Here is a 12137-nt window from a genome sequence, read left to right as displayed (position 1 = left end):
ATATATATATTTAATTAATAGTTAATATAATTGTCTAATATTCTTTTCTATTACATCTATTATGTACTTTATCGTAACATCACTATATTGAATGTCATTTTTGTATTCTAATACGCGATAAAGAAAGGAAATATAGTAAATACAAAATATTTTACATTGCTGCCTTACAAGTATCAGCGTCCGTTCTCACAGCTTCTGAAATAATTTCATTTTCAAAGCAATTGCCAAATAGTGCCAAATTACACAAGAGTACACATGGATGTACAACATTATAAAAATGAGTCATGAAATAAATTTGTTCGATAGAGAAATGAAAGAGAGATAGAGAGAGTTTATATTTTAACAAAGTGCCGCATATATACCAGGTATTGGGACCGGGCTAGAAGACGGGCTGTGAAATCTGGGCGATCCACCTTGGGGATTCTTCGGCGAGGAACTTCGTGACGTTCGCCGCGGTGTTTCCGGCGGTGTCGCTCCGTTGCCATTCGCGCGGCTTTCCCCCATCGCTTTTACCAACTCTTTCACAGATACGCCCACAAATTCGGAGAAATCTCTGAAAAACATTAATCATACATACAACGTAGAAATACCAACACTTTAAAAAAATTTATTATTTTTAAAAATTTGCTATGAAATTTGTTATGCAAAAAAGAAATAAGTAGCATCACAAATATAAAGATAAATCGTTTTTTTATGTTTTACAAAAGGACTCGGTAATTTCAAAGTTTAATGATATACAATTTAGAGAAAAAGATTAAATAATTATGTAAAGAATTTTTAAATCGACGAATAAAAAGTGATATATATACTTAAAAATTTGTCAGAAAAATATATTATGCATGAAAATAAATACCTGCCCGGGGAACTTCTTTTCTCTCCATGACATTTGTCATCACCTCGTAGCCATTTTTGAAGAACGCTAAATTTTCCTCCGCCACCTTCTCTTTCCCGCTCTTTGGCTACTCTTTCTTTCGAATGAGGTTTCGAAAATTTTGGAGTACCATCAGTCTTTTCAGGTATGAAGCGTTCGCTCCCTAAACATATATTTAACAAATATTTATATGCAATATTATTCATTTAGATTTATTTTTACAATTATGCACCTGGCGAATCATGTTGATTGTATGAGCCGAAAACAAATGGATTTGTATTACAACCCTCAATAGACTCGGCCGTATCCGACGTGTAATTCTGTGCGGTAAAATTGAAGCCCTCGTGGCTAACAGAAGGTACCGAAAAATCGAAACCTCTATTACTCGGTGAAATGGCTGGGTCCAGTATTGGCTTTTTTTCGATCGGATCGTTTTCTAAATCTTGTTCGAGTTTCATATAAATTACGCCAGTTTGTTTGTTGATCGCGAGCGACCATGCCTCTACGCTTCGATTCTTGTCGAAGCAATATTTCGTCACCGAATCGTCGTCGATACGCACCCAAGTTCCTTCGTGATTCACGCACTGTAACAGGTGAATCGTGAAGCGCCATACTACGTATGTAAACGGATATTTATTAATGCATTAATCAACTTACGTATTCCTGAACAGTCACTGTATTTCCAAGCGCTAACATTCCAATTGGCGCGCCCTTCAAGCTTGGTTTGCTTCTAATATTGTGCCCGGATGCGCCACATTTCACGACTATCATGCTTCTTCCGGCGTCAAAGGTCACTGTCTTTCTTTTGCTGTAAAAAAGGGGATTGTATTAAGATTAGAAATAAGTACAAATAACGGAAGAAAGATTTGTTTACATACTCGTCACCAATATCAGGCCGCTTTCGCAGAATGGTTTCCTTAATGACTTGATCTAGAATAGACTTTGGTTCCTCTACTGGTAGAAGCAGAGTTTTTCCTAAATGCTGATTGTACTGCAAGCACCAGGCTTCGAGATGACTACTTTTACAGTATTCCTTGATTGTCTCCGTGTTTAAACGTAACCAAACGCCGTCATCGTTATGAATCTAATTAGCAGAGAAGCAAAGTTTTATTCTCATTTAAATATCTTTTTCGTTTTTGAAATACATAAAAATAATTTAAACTAAAATTGTACAAAGATAAGAATACGATGATATTTTTGCTAATGTTTTTTTGATATTTTCATATTTGGCGAAAATCTATAGTTTCATTAATTCTTTATAGTTAGTTTCAAAAATGTGAATTTGATTAAAGCGTCAATAATTTTATATGTGTTACCTCATCAACGAAAGCTATAGTGCCATTAACCGAAACGAATCCGATTTGTTCGCTTTGCAGCGACGGATGAGCCCGTATTCTTAAGCCAGCGCTATTCTTTGCTACGAATTTCCTGAGTCTGCTCGGCTGAAGCTGAGGCTTTTTGACAATGTTTTGAGTGGGCGGTTGCATACCTTGCGGAGGTTCCTTTACTTCGACTTTGTAATTCTAAACAAGGCAAAATTGAATTAACATACTTTAAGCCTCATTTCCGACTAGTAAAACAGGTACAATGGGATTAAAATTGAGAATCCAATTTAATCCCAAATGATATCTTTGATAGATAAACAGCCTACGTACATCCTCCATGTTGTAACCGTCCACCGTGATCATCAGCGAGTACCAACCGACCGAGGATGGTGTCCACGTAGCACTGTAACTACCATCACCGTTGGGTCTGACCAACATACTCTCGCTCGATCTCTTGACGGTGGGAGACATGAACCTCAGTTCCTCGAACGAGTAATTTTGATAGGCTTTCATGATGGTGATGGCGTAGAAGCACATTTTGTTGTTGATGGTCACTTCGTACGGGACGTCCAAGGATGGTTGTGGGTGACCTCCAAAGGTTAATGGATCCGGTTGAGAAACACGGCGAATTTTCCTGCTCTGATCGGATTCCGTGATATCTGTCTTATCGATCGGCACCGCCTTGACTTCGATCTGCAAAGACGACAATTTGACATTGAGAGATCCTGATCGAGTAAACCGGGAACCAGAAAAATATACCTTTAATCCGGATACGTGCACGACTTCGCCGTATTGATCTCTGGTGAGCACAGTGACGATCGCCGGCCATCCGCACCTCATTTCTTCCCGCGAATATAACGCCTCACATTGAGAGGGATCGACGAAACTATCCGGTTGCAACCATCGCGCGAGTCTGCCACCGCTGGTGCCGGCTGAGCAGGAGACGAAATCGCGCAGGAATAGACGCTCGTTTGAGTGACAACTGATAATAAAACAAACATAACAAATTTAATTAGTTAGCAAAGTATTTCTTATATAGTGTTTCTTATATTATAGCGCTCCGCGATAAGTATAATCTCTCCTTAAGTATATCTTAAGTATACTTTAAGTAACCACGAGCGCGCATACATGTAATTACTGATATAGGTATATAAAGAATAAATAAATTTCGAATTTAGAGAAGATTTTGGAAAAAAAGATTCTATATTTTTCTGCGTTAATTTATTTCTTAAATCATTACATTTATTTATATTATAATTGCGCTTAATCTTTAATTCATATTCACATCGAAAATTCTTATTCATATCATGATTCGGAATTTCGCGAGATATGCAAGCGAAAGTTATGTTTTTCGACTGGCGTGCAAAAGTTGGGGAAAATCTCGAAAAATCTTTTATTAATAAATATCCAAAGTGCAGAGAAACTTCGCATAGAACTAATCGTATATTCTGATTAATATAGCACGATATAAAATTGCGCACGAGGAAATAGAGATTTTTCTGCATTAATTTATGTTTTAAATCATTATATTTACTTGTACTATAATTGCGCTTAATCTTTAACTCATATTCACATCGAAAACTCTTCTTATTCATATCGTGGTATAGAATTTGCTGCGAGATATGCAAGCCAAAGTTATGTTTTTCGACTGGCATGCAAAAATCTCGAAAAATCTTTTATTAATGAATATCTAAAGCGCAGAGAAACTTCGCATAGAACTAATCGTATATTCTGATTAATATAGCACGATATAAAAGTGCGAGCGAGGAGTAGGAAATGGAGATTTTCCGTTGAAACTTTTAATCCTTCGTTAGTCACGTCAGGGAGAGCCGCAACGCGCTGAGAATACAAGATCATTGTGCGACGAGATATACCGGGATATAAACGTCGCAAAAGTTCGCGGTTCGCGGAGAGCGCACTTTTATTACGAGATCGAGCTAAGTCTATTACCGGTGCAGGTAAAGCGAGCACAGTTCGTTAAAGCGAGTTTGAGAGCCGCGATGCCCCTAATTGGTTAGTGCGCGGATCTCGGCTGGGTAGATCGCGAATAGAGGACGATGCTCCTCTACCAGCCAGACAATCGTCGCTTCTCCCGTTCGGACTCTCGTCGGACTCATCCCTAATAAGGCACAATCACATCGCGGTTCTTCTCCTCGAAGCTCGTCACCGCTGATCCGCGCTTCGCTACCTCTATACTATTGTATTTAAGCGAGCGAACTATATCTGACATTTAAACGCATTTGTGTGAGAGAACGGATGTTATAAAGTTTCTGAAATTCAGGACACACAGTAATTCCGTTATTCTAAATGATATAAAATATGTTCTGTGTGTGAGCTGAGTTATTTAAAATTTTTTAATTTCATTATCTTTCAGTTTTCCCCTTTCATATAAATTTAGTATCTTTAACCATTTTTGTAAAATCGTCAATAAAATTATACATACTTATGGTTTTCTCACGAGTGTAGAACCAACTCCGTGTTTTTATCATCGCGAAAACCGGTATTCTGGGAAAATCATGCATGAGAGTCTTGCTGGAATTCGCGTATCAATCGATTACGGTATTTCTACATGAGAAATAATCAAGATCGATATTTTCTTCGATGACTCCATAATCAATAAATTCATAATATATAAACACGGTGCGAGAGTTTAATCAACTTACAATATGTAAATATATATAATGTATAAAAAGTATTTATTAATCTTTCTTTCAGATTTATACTTTTTTTATCGAAAGAAAATTTAGATATCATGAATAATTGTCAATAATTCTTCTTCTATTCAAAAGAATTTTTGTAAGAAACAAAGTTTTAGTCTTTTATACGCAAACTATTAAATAGAATATCTCTTAAATTACACTTGGTATCGTTCCGATCATTAATTTAATTTTGCGAGATATCATCCCCCAACATCGTTTTGTTCGTTAATTTAATTTTGGGAGAGACCACTTTAACGGATTCTAGATTAGAAGGAATTACACTCCGATGATACCTCGACTCAGAATGAGAGTTATGTTATAGCCTCGATTCAGGTCTGCGGTATCTCGCGCGTATCAAACCATGTAACAAATGTAATTTTCGCGAGTCAGATATAAGCGCCAAGGAATAGCGCGCTCTCACCATCGATCATAGTCACGACGAAAAAGATGAACGAGCGGCATGCAAAAGATAATAGACACTGGTGCATAATACGCGAGAGAGAAAAAGAGAGAGAGAGAGAGAGAGAGAGAGAGAGAGGGGCAGGGGAGAGGGATCGGGAGCGTGCAGCTTTAAAGATCAGTATCCATGTGACGTACAACCGGTACGTGACCATTTCGGAAATGGGCACTTCGCGGCACCTTTCAGTTTGAGAAACGCGTTATGAATGAATGGAATGACGTTTCATGCGTGTATGACAGGAGAAGAGGGAGGAGATGCCGTGCGGTGCGGAGTCAAGAAGGAGAGGAGCGCAAGCAATTTCTCATGGGAAATTAAATGGGTAGGTTTCCGCTCATAAAGCGAAGAGCTTACACGACGGTATGGCGAGTTTTAGGGAAACACTATCTGCTATTATGAAAAGCGACGTAGCCGGCGTCTTCCAGGCCACTGTCTTGTTTTTATAGTATACGGCACTTCCCTCGTCGTGTATTTCCGGTTCCGACAATATGTCGGAAACGGTGGTTCACGTTGCTTTTTGTCACATGCCCAGCGTAACTTTCTTTATTATCGGCAAGAAAGCGTAATCGCGAAAATTACCAGCGCTGTGGCTTTCAGGAAAAATCCGCAGAGATATATCGAACTCGTCCAAAGAAATCTATGCAGTGTTTGTGCTCGCTAATGGTTCTTTCTTCATTTCATTTATGGAAAATTTACATGTAAAAATCTAAACAATTTTTGAAATATTTTCAAGAAATTTCAATTTTTTTCGATATTTCAAAACTATTTTTATAAGAAATTATATTTTATTCATTATTCATGATGCAAATAAAAATTTCGTTTTGATCATCTTATTTTGACTCACAAAATGAAATTATTTTGATAATTAAAACTTTATAAAGAGATTAAAACACAAATAATAAATTGATAGAAAAATATGAATTTTGGCATCTCTCTCAGCTTGTAAACATTAACACCTAAAATCTCTTCAATAATTTAGTAATTAGTATCAATACCAATTAAAATTTTATCATCGTAGGCAATGTATCTCTTTATATAAGATTTCCTTGTTGAAGATAAGTTTGACAAAATTTTAAGAATTCTACTTTTGTTCAATGCCACGTTTACGTGCGCAGACTTTGAAAAAAAGCACACATTTACACGAAATCTCCAGTAAGTAATCAGTATGCGTGCATTGATTATCTTATCGTCAGCTAATGTTTAAAGCCAGAAGCAACTAATACTTCAATGGTTTTGTTAATGATTAAGTGCGTTGCAAAATCCGATCGATATTTCTCGCAAGAAATCGAATTTTTATCAAAAACCATCTTTATCAAAACACAGTTTCACTTTCTAAAAAAGCGACACATCAATTAAAACCCATTGACCGGGGTTACAAGTCCTGAACGCGTTTACGCAATTAGCATCCGTGATGAACATCGGTCACCTCGGTGCGAATCGAGGGCTCTCGGGATAGTAAGTTGGTCAAGGTCGTCCTGGCAGGTGTGTATCGACCATGGCTCGACGAAAATCAACGACCACGCTCTCGCAGAAGTCGATGTCGATCCCCTTGGCGAGAGCAGTTCGCCGATCGGACCCTCGAAGAAGAAGAGCACGAATGCCCGTCCAAAGTCGATGTCGATCCCCTTGGCGAGAGCAGTTCGCCGATCGGACCCTCGAAGAAGAGCACGAATGCCCGTCCCGTTCCTTCGAACCCGACGACGACGACGACGAGTCATGGCCGGCGTTTATCTCTCAAAAGGCCGAAGAGAGAGAAGGTGCGGCGAGAGATGGAAAGAGAAAGAGAGTGGCAAGGCGAGTCAAGCTGTATAGATCTAGGTGGGGAGCGGACACCGATCGTGCATGCTACCAACCACAGTTTAAAAGCAACCTCCGTCAGGATCGCATCAGCTGGTCTCTAGTCGCCTTGCTTCTTCCTCCACTCCTTCGTCCCCTCCGGCAACGAACGCGCGCGTATCGAGAACCAATTAATCGCTCGTTAATTTCTCTTTCGACACACCGTGAAATGTCGTAAAAGATCGAGAGGGCCCGATAAAAGGGGGGAGATGTACCTTCTTCTCTGTCCGGACGCGAAACGCAGGATTGATCAGTGGAAGAAGTCGCGAGAGGATACGGAATACAGTGTCTTCCGATCGATCGTTCTACACGATCGATTGGCAAATCAATAATAATGGCATGGTTCTTTGCGTCACGCGAGTGTATCATCGTTCCACGACGAAGCGAGTGATCGGATCGTTATGAGAGAGGCGATCGTGCGAGGAAATCGACAGGTGATGATCTAACGATCGCCTTGCGTTCGATCGAAGATCGTCAAGCGATGAGCGCCAAGCGCAGAGTGTTGAACGCCCTGGATGGGCTTATTATTAAGTGTGATCGTGGGATCGTATGCTGGGTGTTCCTTCTGTGGTATCTCGCGTTCCTGCCATGCATCGTCGAAGCCACCAAACCGGGGATATGCGCCATGAACGGCTGCAACTGCACCGTCAAGGCGCACCGTTGGATTAACGTCAAGTGCGTCTTCTCCAAAGAACAGGTGAATGCAAGAACCGCCGTTGCGGTGGTAATTTCGCGTTGATACGCGCTAAAAATAACGAAGCGACAAGCAAGCGTGTATCAAATTAAAATTATACACCGTTATTTCTCTCTCTCTTTATATTATTAAAAATTCCAGAAATGAATTTTAAAAATTTTAACCGAGTGCAATTTTGCAGAAAGTAAATTCGATATCTTGTCAATAAATATATCGCTGATTAATTTAAAAAAATAATCATCAAATAATACAGTTTGACAGTTCGGGAAAATAAAGAATAAATAATCAAGTTGAAAATTAATATTCGTTGATACCGATTCTTTCGTTCTCGGGAAGTAGCTGACAATAAATGACAAGTAGGTTTAAAATTATCGAAGTCGCGAATTGTTTTTCACGTGCTTTTGATTAACGCGCAAATTTTCGCGGATTACGCGAAATCGTTTATCTCGCATCCGCCGCTCCACGAAAGAGAAGTCGTTAATGCACGACGGTGAAAGTTTACCGGAGTTTTGGATTCGCCTTCCACGCGAGATTAGCATATAAATCATTGGCCCGGTAAATACGGTCGGAATTGTGTGCATGCACACGCACGTTCGATGCCTGCAAGCGCACGCAAGTGCGTGCGTTGATAAACGTAGGCACTGGAATTAGTCGTACATAGACCTGCGAGAGAGATCTAATTTTTAAATAACCACGAGATTATAAGACTATAAACTTCAATTTTTCCAATACATGCAAAATTTATAATTGCTAAACAAAATCTGATTTTGATCGATAAAAATAACACATTTATATGGGGGGCAGTGCTTCTAATATAAATTTTTAAAAAAATATGCCATTTTTTCACACTAAATGCAGCATCTTTTTACATTATAATAATAATATTAATAATAAAAATTAAAAAAAAATTGACAATTTAATAGAAATATCGTTGGCTGAACGTGAGAATGCCTGTTACTAAAACATCCGTCCCTGAACAGGCACGAAACAGGCTGTAACTTGCACCATGCCACGTTTCTGTATGGTATAACATGCAACAGCCGCAGCTTCACTTGCCGCTTTCGTTGTCAGCTGCACTCAAGCTGAATATCATCCGCAACCGATGCAAAGGCGATGATGCGCTTCGCGCAAAGTTTTCGACGCGAGAAACTCTGGGGGGTAGAAAACGCGATAAAACTATCACGTGCAATCCGCCAGTCGCGATAACTATAATATTAATAATAAAAATTTAAAAAAAATTGACAATTTAATAGAAATATCGTTGGCTGAACGTGAGAATGCCTGTTACTAAAACATCCGTCCCTGAACAGGCACGAAACAGGCTGTAACTTGCACCATGCCACGTTTCTGTATGGTATAACATGCAACAGCCGCAGCTTCACTTGCCGCTTTCGTTGTCAGCTGCACTCAAGCTGAATATCATCCGCAACCGATGCAAAGGCGATGATGCGCTTCGCGCAAAGTTTTCGACGCGAGAAACTCTGGGGGGTAGAAAACGCGATAAAACTATCACGTGCAACCCGCCAGTCGCGATAACTTGTTCAAATAATGTGGTATAAGGCGAGAGATATAGAGTGAGATCTTTCTGATAGATTTGAGATTTTGAAACAGATTTGAGAATTGAAACATTCAAAACCCGAGTGCTGCAAGAATCTCTACGTTACATAATACGATTTATAATTCGATTTAGCTCCAATTATTAATTTCATCTTGACATATTTCATTATAATATAAATCTATAAATAAGATAATATATCGTACAATTTATGGAATAGAAAATTGGTCTTACTGCATAAGATTAATAACGTTTAATATTTTATGACAGCAATTGTCCTCTTTTAGATATTAGAGCGGAGATAATTTGGTAAAGAAACTGTTTGATTCATCATTTGAAATAATAAATCTAAATCAATAATTTACTCCAGTTCTTATATAATAAGAATTTTTAAGTTATGCATTTTGATTAATTAATCCATAATTCTTCTTCGAATACCGAGGTTGAATTTCTGCTACGCTTCTTGACCGCAAACTGGAGTAAGTCTATTCCCTATCTACGTTACGATCAACCGCTCGCATAGAAACGCAACGGAAACCAGTTTTAAGCGGCACTCACAGCACTGCCTTCTCTTTTATAGTAACCCGACATACAGTCTAAGGCCATTAGATCATTTCATTACTTTGTCGCCATTCACTATTTCAGTCTCCAGACTGCTCCGTATAATCGGGACATTTCAATGCAACATATAAAAAAATATTTAAAAAAATATTAGCTAAAGAGAGAAAATTATCAATAAAATATATCTTGGATTAACGCGAATTATTTATTGTTGAAAATGTAATAAATATTTTTACATATCTCATAATAATATAAAAAAAATCTAGAACTTATTGATAATTCAATGCAAATATTTAAATTTGTCGGAAATATTCAAATTCATGTAAAATATGATTCCCCTTTGTAATTTTTAACGTATCCTCAAATAACTTCTAAATCATTGAGAGCGATTCCTGTCCGTCCGATAAACGCCTGCCGCATTAAGCGTAGGCGTGACGCACAGTACAATATATACCCAGTGTCCCCGTAACAATTGACAGACAGCAAAGTGACTGGTGTCGATGAATAAAGTCGATAGTCGGCAACACGTCCGTTTCACCCCCGGAGAATAAAATAACGAATACACCGAAAGTAATGTATGTATAAAAATATGAATGCACAGTCCATTTTCAAAGATAATAATACGATCGAAAAGCGAGTGCGTTGACCAAGCGAGCGACGGTGTTTTGTATTTGCTTAACAGTGACAACACAGAAACAACAATTGGCAGCGTTAAGCCACTATTATACTGCTGGACGGCAAATACTTGGTAATCAAATCAGATTCAGTCACATCGTCACTTATCATTCCAACGCCATTAATTCCATTTACCATACAGCCAGCATCGCTGTACGGTGTAACTGACTGGGCTACTCCTTACTGGCTCATGCAAGTTCACTCGTATCGAAACAAGGACACTCTAATTTGATCGACGGAAATGGCAAATCAAGCGACGATCAAATACTGAAATCACAGCGAGTACCGAAGAGTGCAGAAATCCGCGGTATCTCTTTTATAGGGAAATAATGCGAGATTTCCTCTCGCAATCAACGATTCCGCGATAATAAAAAGTGATGAAGTTAAGCAAAATAATAAATTCTTCAATAGGTCACGCGCGAACAAAATATCATTATTAGTTTTTAATCAATTTTATTGTGCTGATTAAAAAAAAAAAAAAAAAAAAAAAAATAATGCGGAAATATTTTATGTACACACGTGTTCCATATACTTATAATTTTAGCTTTATTTATTTATTTTTTATTAATTTTATTTTTTATTTTTTTTCTGTTTCGTTTATTGATACTTTATCTATTCCAATCCCAATCGTCGAAGTTATCTTGCATATTTTACGAAATGTTGCATCGCTAAATCCTATTACAATTTTTAATAAATTATACCTCACAATGACCATGTGTACACATCCTCACGAGACTTAGATATCTGAAAAGATTTACAACAATAGCCACAACTCGCTCGACATTTGGAATAGAATAGATCGATGCCGATATCTCTCTCGAACTCTTTCTCATACATTCGGTCGATCCTAGGTCGACGTCCGCCGCATGCAATTTCCGATCGGAGGGTTCACTACGAGCGAAGTAGAGATGCATTGTCCGAGTCAGCTGCTTCACGAATATTTTCTAGACCGTTTATTCGAACTTGGAAACTATTTCAGTATCGCTCCGTTTAAGTTTGAGTATAATGTAATCGTTTCCTTTACCACGACGTTCCAGTTCTAATTTTAGGGTCGAATATTTTAAGGAAGAATTTCTCTTCTCTCCCCTTTTATTCTGTGACTTTAAAAAGAAACGAAGGATCGAGTAAATTAAGGATAGTAAGGACGATGCTTTTAATTGGAACGATTCATTTCGTTAGCGAATTATACGCGGTTAATTTTCGCATGCGCCTTCAAGTGCGTCATGTAACGCTGCTGTTACACGCGAGATTTAATTCGAGTGCTTCGCGGCATCCCCGTCGCTATTCGCGATGGTCGTCGATTCAAAATTACACGTGGAAACAACAATTAACGTTGGCGCACCACGTGCTAACCGTTTGCACACCAAAACAATTTCGCGCGGCGCCAGTTTAGGCGCGCGATTTAACGCTCACGGACCCGTTAATAAGCGGCGGCTTTTCCCGCCGCTAACTCCATTACAAACC

At 38.6% G+C, this 12137-nt stretch overlaps 2 protein-coding genes across 2 annotated transcripts in view; one reads left to right on the top strand and one right to left on the bottom strand.

Annotated features, from left to right (window-relative positions):
- LOC115240302 (E3 ubiquitin-protein ligase MYCBP2) overlaps positions 1-12137 on the bottom strand; it is a 208337-nt gene that overhangs the window by 9663 nt on the left and 186537 nt on the right. The window contains exons 17-24 of the mRNA XM_029815371.1: positions 2956-3178; positions 2527-2889; positions 2188-2394; positions 1750-1955; positions 1529-1679; positions 1104-1455; positions 854-1034; positions 363-553 (exon numbers count right to left, since the gene is read on the bottom strand). Of these exons, the coding sequence (XP_029671231.1) occupies positions 363-553; positions 854-1034; positions 1104-1455; positions 1529-1679; positions 1750-1955; positions 2188-2394; positions 2527-2889; positions 2956-3178 (1874 nt within the window). The remainder of the gene's footprint in view (positions 1-362; positions 554-853; positions 1035-1103; positions 1456-1528; positions 1680-1749; positions 1956-2187; positions 2395-2526; positions 2890-2955; positions 3179-12137) is intronic.
- Positions 7213-12137, top strand: part of LOC115240297 — a 21371-nt gene continuing 16446 nt past the window's right edge. The window contains exon 1 of the mRNA XM_029815364.1: positions 7213-7885. Within this exon, the coding sequence (XP_029671224.1) occupies positions 7670-7885 (216 nt within the window). The 5' untranslated portion in view covers positions 7213-7669. The remainder of the gene's footprint in view (positions 7886-12137) is intronic.

Source organism: Formica exsecta, unplaced genomic scaffold (assembly GCF_003651465.1).
Source record: "Formica exsecta isolate Colony F162 unplaced genomic scaffold, ASM365146v1 scaffold423, whole genome shotgun sequence".
NCBI lineage: Eukaryota > Metazoa > Arthropoda > Insecta > Hymenoptera > Formicidae > Formica > Formica exsecta.
This window is presented reverse-complemented; position numbering and strand designations above follow the sequence as displayed.